Below are 17,317 nucleotides of genomic sequence, written 5' to 3'. Positions count from 1 at the left end.
TACTTGCTTAAAAAGTGCAAATTTATCAGTTCGAAGTCTTCTGGCAAATCACAGAATCCCAGATGGGTTTGAGCTCAAGGGACCTTAAAGGTCTTCCAGCTCCAACCCCTGTCATAGGCAGGGACACCTTCCACTAGAGCAGCTTGCTCCAAGCCCCTGTGTCTAACCTGGCCTTGAACACTGCCAGGGATGGGGCAGCCACAGCTTCTCTGGGCACTCTGTGCCAGCGCCTCAGCACCCTCACAGGGAAGAGCTTCTGCCTTATATCCTACCTAAATCTTCACTGTTTCAGTTTGAACCCACTCCCCTTGTCCTATCACTACATGCCCCTATAAAATGAAGAAACTGGGGACTACATTAACATGCTAAATGCACACTTGTCTTAAAAACTCACTGAGTCTTGGTAAGCAAGTAACAATTTGCAAGCATGGGTTAAACTAAACCAAAGCCTGACTCCTCTTGATATGTACAGAAAACAGCATACAGTTCCTGTAACTGCATTTTCTACTTTTTCCTTACTAGACTTTTCCTCAAGGACAAGTGGGACAGCCTGTCCTCTCTATCAGATCATGGGACACAAGTCTGTTTAACTGGGATATCCTGAACTGAAACAACCTTTTGGTTCAGTTAGAAGCATTCTCCACGATACCCCTGAGCAGATGGCAAGCTCAGTCCCCTGCACAGGGTCTCAAAAGCGGAAAAAAAGACTCATTTCCTCTACAGCAAATCACAGCAAACATGAAACTCATTGAAGGAAAACTCCCAAATTAAGTCCCCACACTTCAACTGCAAACCCACCACCACCTTAGTCACTTACCAGTTGTGATATACTCAGCAACTAATTCCGACTCTACTACAGCAATTGAAGGGCTTTCTGGAGAATGCCTCTTTTCTTGGGACATCTGGATTGGGACAGCCATTTGGCTCAAGTCAATGGTAGGCTGCCTTGGCTTCGATTCTATCTTTTCCTTCACTGCTTTGGGAGAAAGCATAAAATAAACCTCCAATGTCTAAACCCCCATAAATAAGCCTCCAATATAAATGTCAAATCTCAATTAAATAGATGGTGAACATTATACTAGATTCAAACTGTTACAGGATAAGAAGAAAGGAATCGAGCTGATTCAAGATAGGTGCTTTTCAATTATAAAACCTATTACAAACTGTTGTTTAAACAAGTAATAAGCTTTGGAGCTATCCTAAACAACCACACGGGTTTTCACACCTGTGGTCTGCTGAAGTTCCAGCAATGCTTTTATCGTGGAAGTAGCTGACTGAGATTCACTGGATACATCCTGGTAGATGATTGTAGGGCTTGTGTCCACAGCAATTTCATGTTCCGACCAATCTTGACTTCTCGAAGCAATCACATGGACAACAGGCTGAGAATCTGTTCGCAAAAGAACAAAGGCATGTCAAGTCATCACAGAATCATTTTAGGTTGGAGGTCTGTCCAACATCTGGATTTGAAGTAGGGCTATAGGTAAAAATTAGACCAAGTTACTCATTATCCATAGGGGTTTGAACACTGTCAAGGATGCATACTCTCATTATGCAACACTTTAGCTTATTACAATTGACTTGAAGTAAAATACTGCTCATGCTACGAACAAAAAAGAAAAGAGATCCTATACCTTTATTGTTTGTAAAAGCTTTTGGTTTGAACAACCAGCATTCAGCAGGTTTATTTGTACATTGAATTTGCCTTGGATTGAACTCTTACACAGACTGTTTTAACATTCAGGTAATGGACAAATATTCAGTACTCTGAATTAACAGCTCCTCAATTTTGATAACTTTGTTCAATTTTTCTCTTTAATTTACTTAAAATAGCATTATAGACCAACAGTTACAGAATTATACAGAAAAGCTGCCTGAAAGGCATGTAAGTACACACGCTTCACAAAGACATTTGCTTTTAGCTGACGCAGTGATACACCCTATGGTCACTCCTGACCAAAGGCTGGGTGTTATGTATGTGATATTATTTATGCTTCTCTACCACACAAAGAGCTACATCTGTATTATGGCTTGCAGCTACTGCAGCATCCCCATCAGGATTGCATGTCTGATACATGTCATGATGCACATATATGTGCCTATAAAAGGACCACAGTTTATGTTGGTTCACATGACAGCTCTCAGTCATCAAGTGGAGAGATGCTTCCATATACTTAGGAAAGAGGTGGCAGAGCACAGGCTGCCAAAACCAACCCAAACCATAACCTCTAAACTGCCTGCTTCTGGCAGACTCCCCAACAAGAGGAAACAGGCTGCAGGTCACAAGCACTGTAACAGCCCTGCAAGACACCATTATCTTCGCTTTTCACATACGAAAGGGAGGCGTTTAGTAAATAGCTCATAAGAGACCAAGCCATAAGGAAAATGACACCCACTAGTAAGAGACTGGGCGAAAACCTGTGTTAAAAGGAGACAGGGTGAGGAATTACCTTAGATTTCCACCTTCATTTAAAAATTAAATATGGACGTTTAAATTCCACCTAGGCTAGCAGAAGGTGTCCCTGCCTATAGCAAGGGTTAGAACTAAGGTCTTTAAGTTCCCTTCCAACCCAAACCACCCTATGATTCTATATGAAAGTAGCTAGGATGCTTAGGAGACAGTCCATTAGTGCCACTAATACGCACCTTGGGAGCTCTGGGAGGACTCTGTAGAGGAAGAGCTGCTCTCAGTGTAGGTTTGTGGTTCTTCTTTTACTTCTGGGAGAGAGGAGTTTCCTGTCTCTGCCACCCTTGATGCCTGTTGTAATGTTTCTGTCACCAACTGCCTAGTTTGTTCGCTCACGACTGTTGCTTGAAACGTCACTGGCTTTGGTTTTATGAGAACCTAATAAGAGACAAGTTTTGTGTACTGTAACAGCACTCAAGAAAACAGATCTGAGCAATCACAGTATGTATAAGACCTACATAATATTACCTAATTTACTGAAAGAGTCTACCTGTAAATTCAGCAGCTCTGATTATTAAGCCAAAAAGCCCAAGTAAATGGCAATGCACAAGAACTTACTTCTCATTCAGTATTTTGGAGTACTTAACACAATAAACCACCAAGCAGGGTGGATACAACTACAGTGTGACAGGAGAAAGCTACACAAGTGAGCTGGAACATGCATTGCACTAGTAAGGACAAGCACTTCTTCTGCAGCCCACAGTAAAGAGAGTCTTGAACAATCAAGACACGCAAAGTATTATAACTGATAAAAGTTTAGTTCTTTTAAATACTAAGTGCAACCAGAGAACAAGCTGAAACTGAAAGCATCCAGAAATAAGATAGATTCCCTATATACAGCCCCAGCAACTACACAGGGTTGCAGGGTAAACCTGAACATACATTACATAGAAAATAACTTCAATAAAACCTCAGCTTTGATGGATGATCTATGTCCAGACTCTGTGTCTTTATTTCTCACCATCTAGCCATTAGCTGTAAGTCTTAAACAGGCACCCAGAGCCATGACCTGACAGTTTCAGCTATGTAAAAGTCTTAGTGACTCCTTCTGGCTTGTTCTAGGCCTCCAGAAAAAACTAACAAATGCAAACACTATTCTCAAGTATCAAGGCCACTTCATTACACCCCTAAATCTCATTCCCCATAGACATATATTAATCCTGTAACATTATGTGGCAACACATTGAAAAAATATTTACTTCCCATTAAATTTTAGGGATATATTTCAAGACAGAAATGGGTCCTCACTGTACCTGCGTTTTCCCTTGCTGACCATAAACAATTTTAGTTGGGATGATTTTGGTGGCTGGCTGGACCGTGGACCCTATTCCTTTTGGCTGTGTAACAATCATTTTTGTGATGGGTCTTGTGGCAGTGATGATAGCAGGTTTTGCTCCTGCTGGCACTGCCTGAATAGTTTTTTCCCCCTGTAGAGAAGTCAAAGTTTACAGGTTAACTTAGTTAAATTCTTCAGAGAGACCCACTGCTCTAAGAAATACAGTTATAGGTGAGTGTGTGTACCATGACATCAACCTGCTGCTGCCTATATATATATAACCTTACAGCTTTGAATGGAAAAAGCTACCAAAATCCCCTTTTCCATTACTTTACCTTTTGAGAGCTCTGAAGGGGTGAACAAAAAGTAGTAACTAAAAGACACTGAGAAGTGTTTTGAAGTTGCTTCAAAGAATTCACGTAAGTTGGAACTTCCCTCAAATCCTTGTCAAATAAACCTCTTATTTCTATTAACACTAACTTTGTTAAGACATCTACAGTTGAGATTCTGAAAAGAAGTTAAATATAGGTCTTTATCTTATTGTCATGGACTTCATTTTCCAGCTAAAAAGTTCATTTAAAAGATAAAGATTTACAGCCATTTCGCAGGAAACATTTGGCTTTAGAATAGTGCTGACATATGTGTAGACTCCTGATAGCTTAAGAGCAGCAAAGACATTGAGCATGCTTGGTTTTAGCTCTGCACAGTAACAAACCAGATGAGGAACAACATTAGTTGCCAGTTCTCCCACTATCCCTACAAATTCCCACCAGGTAGCTGGAAATGCCAAGAACCACACTTGTGTCAGCAATACCAGCACATTGTGGCGGTTCTTACTGTGTAACGTCACAAGGTTTCCACTTGTGTGAAAACACAGCTCCAAGTTTTGTACACAGGGAAGTTTAAAATCTTCTAAAAGAATCCCAAAAGGTTTAAAAGAACCCTCTCTATTCAGCTCTGCTACAAGCAGACTAAAAAATTGCATGATTTAAGCCTCACAGTTCTATCTAGGCGCATAAAGCATGTTCATCATCTTTACTTACTAACATAGATAAACCCAGTTGAAGCTGGAAACTTGATTTTGTTCTTAGTATACACCAGGTTATCAAAAATACCATTTAACAGTACATAATACTCAGGTACAGTGTTAAACACCACATAAACTGAAGGGTGGTACCTTTACTGTGAAGGGACAGTTTATTCCTGCTCTTTACGCCCCAAATATAAATGATTGGAGATGCAAGTTTATAACACAGAGGACCATGGTTCTCACTAGAGCATAAACAGGGTAAGAGTCTAGTGATTTTCTTCCACTTAATCCTTTCAGCATTACAAAACCTTTTAACCACGGAAAAAGGGCAAACTTGAGAAAGTTGTTTTCCTTTAGGAACATTTCCAGTTTGCTTTAAGCATCTTTCAGATCCTGCAAAACATACTTGCTTTCCAAACATCCCTGACATCAAGGCATGCTGTATCTGGTAAGGAGCTCATGCACAGTTTGCTTTTAATAAGGACTTTAGCAGAATGAATGCAGCAGCCACCACACAGCCTGTCACGTAGCTATCATTCTGAGACTTGAAACTCTTAACTTACCCCAGCATTCAACAGCGTTGTGACAACATTTTTGCCTGGAAGCCCTTGAATTGTAGTTCCTTTGCCAGTAGTCTTTTGCACAACAATCACATTGGGTTTGGATGTCATTGGAATTGTAGTGATTTTGGTTGTAGTTCCTAAAGTTTTCAAGGGATAAAAACCAACACTGAATTTATCACATATACATTTCCTTCCACTGTAGGGGTTGATGAGTTATATAGGAATCATTGTATTTAAATCTGACAGCACAACAAAAAAAGGGCATCATCTGAAAAGGGAATTTATGTCACCGAACTCAATATATAAAGCTGAGACACCCACTCTACAAGTCTTTCACCTACAGTAAAAAAAGGCATACCCAGGACAGAGTAATTCATCCTACATAACGACAGTCAGCCCCTTCTCACAAATTATAGAGCAAACTAACATGTCTAACTTCTCAAAGGCTAGAGTTAGGGGGGGGGATAAGGACACCACTTATATTCAACTCAAGGTCCTATTTGCACAGACAAATATTCTTCTACAGATAACCTCTGTAGAAGAATCTACGTACCAAGAATGTATCTTGCAGTCAAGAGAGATACCAGCTCTTTCTGGCACTGAACTGCTGTAATACAAGTGATAAGTAGTGGATTGAAAGAAGGAAAAAGAAGAAAAATATGCTATTGGTTTACAATCAATTCTTAAAAGTTGAATTTAGAAGTGTGGGGATTTGGTTTTGAAGAGCTGTGTTGGCTCTTTCTGTGCCTCTCCCAGTATTTTATTAGTTCCATTCCCTGTATCAGGTTTCTATTTACCTGAAGTGACAGGCAATTTGGTCAGCCCTCCTATAAGGGTTCCTACACTGATATGTAAGTCATTGGTGTTATCAAACTGCCATTTCAGCATCTATTCAAACAGCTTTTCATCCACACCTTCCACTTCCTCCTTGAAGAAAGTACCACTCAGTTATAGCAGAGCTGCAAACCCAATGTCTCCCCTCCCTATCTCCTAGCCATTAGTCACGCCTGTAGGTACTTCACTATGTATTTCAGATTAATAATGCTACTAATTCTGGGAAAGGGAAGACATGCTGAGATGAGATTATGATTTACTTCATTCTAGTGACTTCAGAGGTATCTAAAGACTGTTCCTTTAGCAAAAAATATAACTCCAAAGCAAAAGAAAGATAAAAAAAACCCAACACCCCCCCCCCCCCGGAACCCAACCACAAAGCAACAACAAAAAGGCATCCTTTTAAAACTGGTATTGGATTAGAACAATCATTATTATCCTTATCAGGACGCATTAAGGGCTTCCCTGCATTAGCTACTGGTTAGGACCATACTACTTGCATTTGTGTTTAAACTCACTACTAGATCTAGAAATCTTCTTAGTAACTCATCACAGCCTTAACAGGCTAAAAAAGTCACTTGTTCCCAAAGAAGCTACTGCATCAGCCCTAAATATCACTGTACAGAAATCAACACCTGAAAAGCTGAGGTTCCTCTACCAGTCTACACCCCAGGGTGGGTTTACTGGACACCTTCTAGTGACAGGAGCTGGCTGCTGTCACGTCTTTGCTAAATGCCAACAACAGAATCTTTGAGTAATTTAAAGGTACTACTAGATAGGATGAACAGACCCACCAGATCAGCAGATCTTGCTGTATATGTGTACCTTGATAGGAAATGCAGCATTAGGTCTGCTTTAACTTTGCTGATGTTCAAGATAGATACAGAGAAATTGTGACTGATGCAGGTGTGCTTAGTCCTGGTCCTAAAGAGACCCTATGTTTAGAGGTTATATTCATAGAGAGCATCAAGGCTGGCCATCAGACTAACAAAGATAAGCAGCAGTGTCTGAATGAGGCTGGGAGTTAAAACTAAAGTTAGGACAGGCTGACACTGATAGAAGATCAAGGTGAGGTGAAGACTGCACAGCAGAATTTAACATATACAGGTCACTTTTATGCTGCCTCTTTGGATGTGCAGTGGAGTAGAAAAGGGCAGGATCCAGATTATAAAATGCTTTAAACTGGGGCAAGAATGCTTTTGTGATCTTTCTGCCTAATAACACAAGGCAATATAACAGCTCTTCTTCCCCACAATTCCCTTTTCCTCCCAGGCTTCCCTCACATTAGATGTTTACTTCTTAAACACAAAAAATACTGCAATCTTTAAGAACACTCCACCTCTGTAACTTCTACCCATTATCTTCTTCATCCTCAGCTATTTGTCTTCTGAACTAACTTCTTCTCCAATAAAGGTCCTAATAATTATTTAAGCAAATAACTCACAGAAAAGCCCTGAACAATCAGAGCAAGTCTAAAGTTACTGTTGAAGTAAGTCTTAATATCAAAGTATGACCTACCAGAAACAATATTACTGCTGATAATCTTCCCTCCCAGCGTAGCCAGTGATTTTGGCACTACAGTAATGATGCTGCCACTTGTAGTTTTCACATAAGTAGCAGCCCCTGGAGTTCCAGCCATCCGAGCCCCTATCGAGGGGCTAACTGCTGGCCGTGTATATGTTGCTTGAGTTCCTGTTTTGAAGAGAGGACAAGGAAGATCACTGTTAGAACATGATGATGACAGAACATGATCTACTAGTATTTGTGGAAAAATAAGTTAACTTGCAGCAAAGTAAATTAGCTGAGACAAAAAAGCATCAGATTTTATTCAAAGAAACCCCACACTGCAATTTATAACTAGTCTTTACAGTTTTAGTACTTTTTAAGCCTATTTTTTCCCAAATGTTCCATGACTGCCATATTTTAATTCACGTCCTTGTGCCTAAGATTTCAGTTTGCAGCAGGCGTTTAGATTCTGTCTGTATGTTTGCCACTTGCTCACTTAGATGCTCAAGAGTTTGGTATCTGATGACACTACCAGAACTGATCCCTCCCTCTTTTCAAAGACACCTATACTCTCACTTCTCCTATGTGACAAATTCATTATAAAGAACACCACCAGGAACTGGTCAAATATCACTCTAGAAGAAACTTATTAGTTACAATGCAGTTATATAGATTTAACCTTTAGCAGTACAAAAGAAACCTCCTGACATGGTATAAATGCTGGCTTTTCAGACCTACTTCTTCTCAGAAAAGGAAAACAGAAATGGGTTCATATAGAAAACTTGCTCAGAATAACACACGTCAACAACTACAAGAAGACTAATTCCATTCTGCTTGTACTACTGCAGGTAGTGCCCTACAGACCTTGATGGCTAAAGTTCACAGAGCAAACCGGTTTGTTACAACAAGAAAGCCACCTGCTCAAATGGAATGGAGCACAATACAGGTTTTACCAATGAAATGAACTACAGAGCTGCTGTGTTTTTCATACACTTAATGTTTCTGTGAAGTACTTCAAAAGTTTAAATGGAAAAGCATGAGTTACAATGCTATTCCCAACCCATGCTAAAAGATCAGGAAGGTAGTTTTCTGCAATTAGGATAAAGCCGCTTTTCAAGCTGTCCTCATACAAGTCTGCATTATTTCTGACTTTTAATCAGTAAGAAAACACAAATACAATTAGATCTACATGAAAAACACTGGGAGTTTCAAATTCTATTTACTGGCCTTTTTATAAGGTCACTGCAAGTCTATGAGCAAGTCACCTGTCTGTTAAAGTCCATCTATGTAAAGCAGCAATGATGCTGTCTGCTTGAGGTACCTAAAAAAATGTACATCTACTACATGAAGTGCTACAGAAGTGCAAAGTATCAGTGCAAGTCACAAGAAAACTTCCTTTAAAACAAACCCAGTGGGGAAGGAATGATCATGTTTTTGTGTACTAATTCAGAAGTATCCTAAAAGGAATAAAAGAGCCCTCAGTGCAAAAATCCTACTCTAGAATAAATCCTAACAGGACTGTGAATGTGCTGTTGTGCTCCCTGTTTACAACAGAGAAGAACTTTATCTTTTATTTACTCTAATAAACCATGACTGATGACCTGCATGCCTGGGTTAACCCTCCCTTCCCTTCTCAGAGCCATAACTTACCAGTGGGAGTAGTGACCAGTTTAGTTGTCATGACAGTCCCATTACTGCTAACCACCATAATAGGTGAATTGCTACTGCTGGGCAAGGTCGCTGTAACTGGTTTGGGAAGGATTTTACTGGGCTGCACCTGCTGAGTGATTATTTTAACACCTAGGAAAGGAGAAAGGTCACTGTTAAAATACAGGCACGAAAAGTTACGTTCTGAAATGCTTTCTCAGACCAAGCCCGAGGGGGCAAGAAGCCTCACAAGGCTTTTATTCTGAGCCCATGTATTCTTGATGCTGAAAAAAAAATACTTATTTTGTTTGGGTTGGGGCTTTTTTTGCTTGGTTTTTGTTTTGCAAATAAAAAATCATCTTTATCTTTCAATCTTTCAGGTGCCTGTTTCAACTCCTACCTACTCCCACTGAAGCACAGGATTCCATTCCATTAATGATTTGCTGTAATGATTTTTAACCTTTTCTGATCCATAATTCAATACATAGAATGTTTCCTAGGAAACAACAGGTTACAACCAATATTGAATTGGCTTCTATATAATGAACCATCTAAAAGTGGAATAATTCTTCACCAATTTAGTCTAAATTCTAATGTTTCTTAAGAAGCCTAGCTCAATTTCATCCCTTTGGCTAAACTAATTAAAGCTTTCTGCATAGATTATTAGTGGGTGTAAGGAAGCAATTGTGACACTGGCTAGGGAAGACTGCTTTAAGTAAACTGCTCTCTCCCTCCTCTTGATCTATCTGGAGTCTTGAAGCCACATGGGAATTGGGCTGAAACAAGTTCCGAGTAGATTCAGCAAGAACAAAGGATGAGGACCCTTTAATACAGCAAGGATCCTGCTCCCTCTCTTTCCATTTGTGCAGTGTGGAATGGGACCTCTGCAAGATTCACTTCTCACTTGCAAACAAGGAGATTCACACCATCTGGTCAACAGTATATCTGAGGATACTTGCAACTTACATTCTGTTCCATGATAAGGAAAACATATTGCATTGTGTTGGTTAAGTGCCATGAAACACTCGGCCTGAATTGATCCCATCTAAATATAGGCATTACATTAGTGCACAAACATTTCCAGGTGAATAATTTTGTCCGCTCAGGATGTGACACATCCTCCTGAGATGTTTTCTTCTTTCTACATTGACTATAAAAGCAAGATGGAGCAAGGAAGCTCCAAACTTAAATAATGAAGTTAGGAAAGAGAAATTGAAGCTTTTGTGGCATCCAGACACAAAACTGGATAAAAAGCAAAGCCTCTGTGAAAACTGATTCACACCTTCCAGAAAGAATAGGTATCAGACAGTATTTCTGAAGAAACTTAAAAAGTACAGTGAACCTAAACCCATGGTAGAAGGCAAGGAATGAAGTTCCTATTGATCAACTACTGTTGGCTCACTGGAGGTCTCTTATCTGTCTTCATTAGTAGATATTTTTCCTTGGGCAACAGTCCTAGGACCATTCCAAAAGGAAGTTTATCAAAGGACAGGAGCAGGGCTGTTTGTATTTCATTCTGTGGTGTGTTTTAATTCTCTGATCTAAATAGTATGAATATAAAGTAATAATTCAACTGACATGAATAACATCAATACAAAATATGGACAAAAATACTTTGCACTTTTATAGCACTTCTTTTAGAATTAGGTAACTTTGCAAGCAATTCTTTGCAAGTACTTCTTACTGCATCTTATGGAGATAAGAACTGTATCCTACAGCAGAGAAAGATGACAAGACTTGCCCAAAGTCAACTGAATGAATCAATACTACAAAAAGAATCCAGTCCAACTTCCAGTCTCAGATCTAATTGTATGTGTTTTGACAAAGTACCTCAAAAGCAGGTTTTGATTTCTGGATCCCCAAAAAAGAGGAGTTAAAACATGGATTAACTTATTTTTCCAGTTGATATAGTGGAACAGCTCTTGGATCTTCACAAAACTGGCATCTTCCAGGTTGCTATCGTGTTAGTTGTGGAGATATTTACATACCTTTTGACCTCTAAAGATAAAACATTTATTCCTAAAACATGGTCTGCAATACCTGTACCAAACAAGGACCAAACCAAATCCTTCAATTCATGTTAGCTGAAAACATTAAGACAACCGTCACTATCTACTTATATTCAGGTACAATGCCAAATCATGTACCCAAGTAATCACAGCTCCCCATGCACATTTTGGGACAGAATTCTGCCCTCTCTGAAGCTGTGGTTAGACCTCAGCAATCAGTGATATGACCCAAGACTAACTCCAACTACCTGATTCCTGTTTGATCTGAATGGTGGGCTTGATGCCAGGTGGCAACTGAGATTGCTGTGGCTGCTGCTGAGCTGCAGAGGACTGCACCAGTTGTTGCTGCTGCTGCTGCTGCTGCTGCTGTTGTTGTTGTTGTTGTTGCTGCTGTGCCTGTTGTATTTGTTGCAACTGCTGTTTGGGGGCCTGCTGATGCTGTTTGGGAAACTGTGCTAGGATCTGTGTTGGGTTCCCAACCAGACCTTTTGGGGAAGGTAGCCTGGTAGAGGCAACTTTAATTGCTGACGTAGACACACCTGTGAAAGAGTAAATGGTTTAAGACCAGACAGTGCAACACAAATACTACAATTTTGAAAATCATTTTGCATTTCAACTACCTTTCCTAGTGAAAAATGCATAGATACACTAGGGAAGAAAGCTCCCACACAGGAGAGGTCCTCTAATCAGAGACAATGGAGCTTTATACAGATTTGTAATGTGGCAGCAGAATAGCAGCTAATGGAATGACAATAATCCCAGTTTACTTCCTGCACCTTTTCTAGTGCAATTAATTCACAAACATTTTCAAAGTCTGATATTTTAGGTTTCAAGAAACCCAAGTATTTACAGTGAAAATCATGACTACAAAAAGTGAGGGATATGAGGATGTCAAACATCAAACCCATCAACACTAGAAGGGAGTATCTCTTGATGAATACAATGTTGGTTTAAAAGAATCAAGTACTTTTCTGTAATTTAGAAAACTATGGAACACATTTTTGTGCTGATAGGTTAGATGATCTTACAAGTAATAAAGTGATTAAAACAAGTCTGCAGTAAGATGGAAAGATGAAGTTCCCAAATAAATAATACTTAATACTTTTGTTATTTCTTTATGTAGCTGTCACAGCATTTCCAGCAAAATTTGGTTTCGTCTATAACTCTAAACTGCACATCCATAAGCACCAGCAAACACAAAGTCCATGTCTTATAAAGGCAGTTTTAAACCAAGTCCCAGTTGTACTGGAACATACAAAGAAAATCTCTCATATTTTGCTACCTTTACAGATGGCAGTGACAATGATAGAAATCATAATAAAAAGTAATTCTGGCAATCTAAATAACCCTTTTCTCACTGCACTATCTCAGATGGTTTCCCCATGTTCTTGGTCAGCTGTTTTCATTCATGAATAGAACTTCCTTCGCATTTGGAGTGATGACTATTTTACGTCACAGAACGTTTCACTAGCACCTTCTGCAAGGACACTGATAATCTTGAAAAACAAATAACTGTTCAAGAGATATTGCATCTACTGTATTTTAGAAGTAAAATCTCTCCATGATCAAACCAAAATAAAAATCCACAGTTCAAATGATATGGAATTCTGCTGTAAGCTCTGTAGGTTACTAACTTGTGTGCGATTGTAGTGATAAGACAAGAGGCCAAAACTTAAACAGGGGAAGTTTAGGCTGAATATAAGGAAGAAGTTCCTTACTGTGAGGGCGGTGATGCTCTGGCACAGATTGCCCAGAGAGTGATAAATGCCCCATCCCTGGTAGTGTTCAAGGCCAGGTTGAACAGAGCCTTGGGCAACATGGTCTAGGGTGAGTCAGCCCTGCCCATGGCAGGGCGGTTGGAACCTGATGATCTTCAGGTCCTTTCCAACCCAAACCATTCTATGGTAGTATGATCTTCGAGATCTGATTAACAGCAGCAATATGAAAGGCAAAATAGCTCCTCAGCTTTGATCTGGTTGCCCAATATTTTGTGGAATGAAACAAGAATGGAAAATACAGACAAGGAAAAATTGCAATGTGACACTTGTCATTGGCAGGCACAGTTATTTGTCAAGGGCTGCTCACTAAGGCACTTTCATTCATCCAGAGCTTTTCTTCCAAATGTTACCTACTGGCTGTGGAGCTGAAACAGTCATGCTAGCACATACTTGGAGCTGGAAATCAGAAACCTAGGAGTTTTAATCCAGGCCCAACCAGGTCTCAAACTGAAGGACATGAAAACTGACATGCTGATAAAATACATAGATAAAAGGTGTAAACACCTCTTTACCTTTCAGAATTGTCATTGAGATTAATTACCACAAGAAATATTCTAAAGACCGAGCATGTCAAGCGTAGGTTCTATTTATTTGATGTTAACTTTGAATACCTTTGTAAATGAGGCTTTAAGAGAGACAACCATCTTTAAATAATGGGAACATCCATATTCCATGCATGAAATAGTTTAAAAGCCAGGCATTTTGAGGGTATAGTGTTTTACTGCTGCAAGTGAAATCTTTTCAAACCAAAAGCTATGATTTCTTTCACATCTCCTGTGCGTTACTCATCATATGTAAACACCAAGTGCATCTCCCCTATGTTATTATCAAAACAGAGTCCAATTCACCACTGAAAGAGCATCTTTTAAAAGCATAATGTTATTGCCATACCTTGTGCTACTGTTGACATAACCACTGATGGTGTTGATGATACTACAGCAGTCACAGCAATAGTATTTGCAGTACAGGAAGGAGTGGAACAGCTGCTGCTGGTGCTGCTGCTACTGACCAGAGAGGACTGAGAAGCAGTTATGACTACTGGCTGCTTCTGAGTAGTTGAGGCAATGACTGACGTTGGGACAAGTTTCGTGACTGCTGCATAGTTGTGGGACTTTGAAAGGATGTTGGGTACAAAAGTTGAGCTTGGAGAGGTGGTTACTATGATCACCTGAAAGAAGAAAAAAAACAAGAAATTCATTTGTTCTTTGCTTTTATCTAAAAGCATAAAATTGCAGTAATGCATCTGTCTGAGTATTTAGTTTTAGGGATACATGCTTATTAAGACCGTTTAAGACTCATAATTCTCATTTGCTGGCAACAAAAACACTCAATTAGTTTGAAGAAATGGCGATAAACATTTCCTTAAAATTAGAAAGGTCTGGGTTTGGGAAAAACAATTACTACCTAATTAAAGCAGAATTATCTCATGTCTGAAGGCAAACAGACAGGAATGAACTGCCTGGCTTCATTAAACTGGCCCAAGAAGCCTGAAAATCATTTTAAATGGAACTAAAGGCATTTCCAACAAGCTTGAAACACCATTCTCCCAAACCTTGCACATACATCAAGAAATGGCAGTGACAGAATAGATGATTCCTTTTTTCTCTTCAGCAACGAACAAGCAGTTGCCGAGTCAGTAATGGGAAACATTTTTGATGCACAAAGCTGTAAACAGTATTTCTTCAGTGCAAAAGACATGATTTAGGTTTGAAACAATTTCTGCTTTAATTTGTGCTCTCAATAACAAGAAATCCTTTCTTATCTGTCTGAAAGCCACTTCTCTAAAGAGAATAAACATTACCCCTGGTGCGAGTTACAATTATACCACCATTAATCTGATCTGACACAGGAAAATACAGAATTCATTATAACATTGGAAGAGGTCTGTTCTTACACAACTGACCTAGAAAGCTAACATTTCTTATGTGTTGAACACGGGGACTGTTAATGTAAAGAGATTCCTCTTATTCTGCTTCTACATACCTCCTTTAACTTACACACAGTTAAAACCGAAACACGCAGCACAGAAATACAACATATTTTCACTTTACCATGCAAGAATATTGTTGTTTTAATTATGCAATTGTCCAAGTAACTTCATTTATTAAAACCTTGAAAATTAAAACTTATTAATGTACCAAAAGCAGATAGAAAAAGGTACAGAAGGAGCAAAGAAAACCTGGGTCAGCTCAAACCAAAAGGCTTATACTACTACCCAAGGAATAATGAAACCTTGCCTGATACAGAAAAGAAACAGCATGACAATGGCATCAGAAACAGACTTAAGTGACAGATCAAGCAGTAACAGATTAAGAGTTTATAAAATAAAATAAAGATAACCACATGGATGGAATAAAAGCAGCAAATTTCACCCCAATGGCTGCCTCTGCATCTCCTTTTGCCCTAGTGCTTGGTTTTTACGATCCCTGCTCAATGTGCCTCTAGAGTTTTATCCTGTTCCTTAGTTAGTTAACGCTGGAAATACTTCCCAAGCGTTTGAATTTTATGGCCAGCTCCATTCTACTCATTTAGGAATACAGTTAAAGGACAACCTGCAGCTAAAAAAGATAGATTATTCACATTAAACTTCCTATATAATCCATAGTGCAACAGGACAAGTTCAGCATCTTCACTAAGTACAGACCTGTAGGATGAATCTGGCCATAACCACAACTCCTGAAAACTGCTGTTGTTCATTCAAAAGCAGAGATAAAGCCATCAGTCCAAGATCATCACTTAATAGTACTTTAATCACACAAGGAAATAAAGCTCGTAAAGAATTATAGTTCAACAATGATTGCTGGCCTGCGATTAAGCAGGTTTGGGTCTCTTCTCTCCAGATTAACAGAGCAGAACAAAGTTTAGTGATCTTCATGTATGAAGCATATCCAAAAACCAGAATTTTCAGGTAAAAGCTTAGAAGGATTAAAGTGCAAATCACACTCATATTTGTTGAGATGCTATTTTTCTCACGTATGTTGAAATCAAAGTAACCTCATCATGGGTACCAAAACTGCATGATGTATTTTACAGCAGAAAGACTGCTTGATTTAAAATCCAAAACAAAAGTAAATTGCTCTTTTTTTCTTATTGTGGTAAAAAATAATTCCTAACCTATATTAAAATTAGTCCTATCAGCTCTATTTTAAGAGGCATCAAACCTTGCTCCTGAAGAAACAAAGGCATTAACTGCCAAAAGCTTCACTAGCCTGATTCCTTCTGTGTCCCAGACAGGACTTTATAATAAGAGAATCCACAAATTGGAGCTGTGACATTATTAGTCCTTAAATATAATCTTCCTCCAACCTACTAAAATGTCAAAGCAATTCAGAAAGCTGGCATGCAGGAATGAAGAATTTCATTCACATCCAATAACTTCAGCCATCTCTACCAGAGCTTGTTTAAAAGAGTACACTTCCTATTTAAGTGTAACAAGTCTGGCATTTCATTTCAAACTTTGAAAAGGGATCTCTCTTACCAAAATGATCCCCAGTTACATATTTTGGCATATCTAAATCCAACAAAAGAGGGCAGTGTGACAAGTTCAGATACAAATGCTACTATGGCTCCCTAATGAAACAAGCGATGGCTTTCCTATCATTGCAGATCAGAGTCAAATGATGCCATGCAAAGCAAAACCTAAAACTTCTATGTTAGAACAAGCAGAAGCACAACTGCAGGAAAGACCTCACCACCAGTCTATTCTCTTCCTTTTGGAGATTTAATACACTCCATCTTTAATTACCAGCACATGTAACACTCAATACAAGACTACAGATGTTTAAGGCAGAAAAAATCCTGCTGTAAAGATGAGCCTAACAAGAGCAACAGGATGCCCTATACTAGCTGTGAATTTGCTGCATTGAATGCAGGACATTTTACTTTATGGTTTATGCTCACTCACAACTTTCTACTCTTGTATTCAGAGAAGAAATTTGATTCAGGACACTGTTAAAGAACAGTGAATCAAACGAAAGCATCAAAGAGCTCTGAAGTGGGGAAAGGCCAGAAAGCAAGATCTTTACTGCACATTGCTTCAGTTAATCTTCCTTTGTTTCCAAAAAGAGTCAGGACATGGGAACTCTGCTAATCCAAATAGAGTCATAAAACAATTAAGACGACAAATAGAACAAATACCCTGTGAGGGTTTGGGCTCAAGTCAAACTCCCACAGTTGGAATAAAAATTGCTTGTTAGTGGCCAGCCTC

At 39.1% G+C, this 17,317-nt stretch overlaps 1 protein-coding gene across 12 annotated transcripts in view; it reads right to left on the bottom strand.

Moving 5' to 3' along the window:
• EMSY (EMSY transcriptional repressor, BRCA2 interacting) overlaps positions 1–17,317 on the bottom strand; it is a 42,242-nt gene that overhangs the window by 10,753 nt on the left and 14,172 nt on the right. For 7 of the 12 annotated variants that reach the window (XM_061351382.1, XM_061351389.1, XM_061351387.1 and 4 more), the window contains 9 exons: positions 14,002–14,278; positions 11,581–11,871; positions 9,327–9,476; positions 7,689–7,862; positions 5,337–5,473; positions 3,721–3,894; positions 2,647–2,845; positions 1,226–1,390; positions 818–976 (listed from right to left, as the gene is read on the bottom strand). In XM_061351382.1, the coding sequence (XP_061207366.1) occupies positions 818–976; positions 1,226–1,390; positions 2,647–2,845; positions 3,721–3,894; positions 5,337–5,473; positions 7,689–7,862; positions 9,327–9,476; positions 11,581–11,871; positions 14,002–14,278 (1,726 nt within the window). The remainder of the gene's footprint in view (positions 1–817; positions 977–1,225; positions 1,391–2,646; positions 2,846–3,720; positions 3,895–5,336; positions 5,474–7,688; positions 7,863–9,326; positions 9,477–11,580; positions 11,872–14,001; positions 14,279–17,317) is intronic. The other 5 variants (XM_061351383.1, XM_061351393.1, XM_061351386.1 and 2 more) reach the window with 3 other exon arrangements.

Source organism: Neopsephotus bourkii, unplaced genomic scaffold, assembly GCF_033783945.1.
Source record: "Neopsephotus bourkii isolate Nb327-2 ecotype Australia unplaced genomic scaffold, CSIRO-AGI_Nbou_v1 NB_580, whole genome shotgun sequence".
NCBI lineage: Eukaryota > Metazoa > Chordata > Aves > Psittaciformes > Psittacidae > Neopsephotus > Neopsephotus bourkii.
The sequence above is the reverse complement of the archived record's forward strand: the minus strand, read 5'-3'. Positions and strand labels throughout refer to the sequence as shown.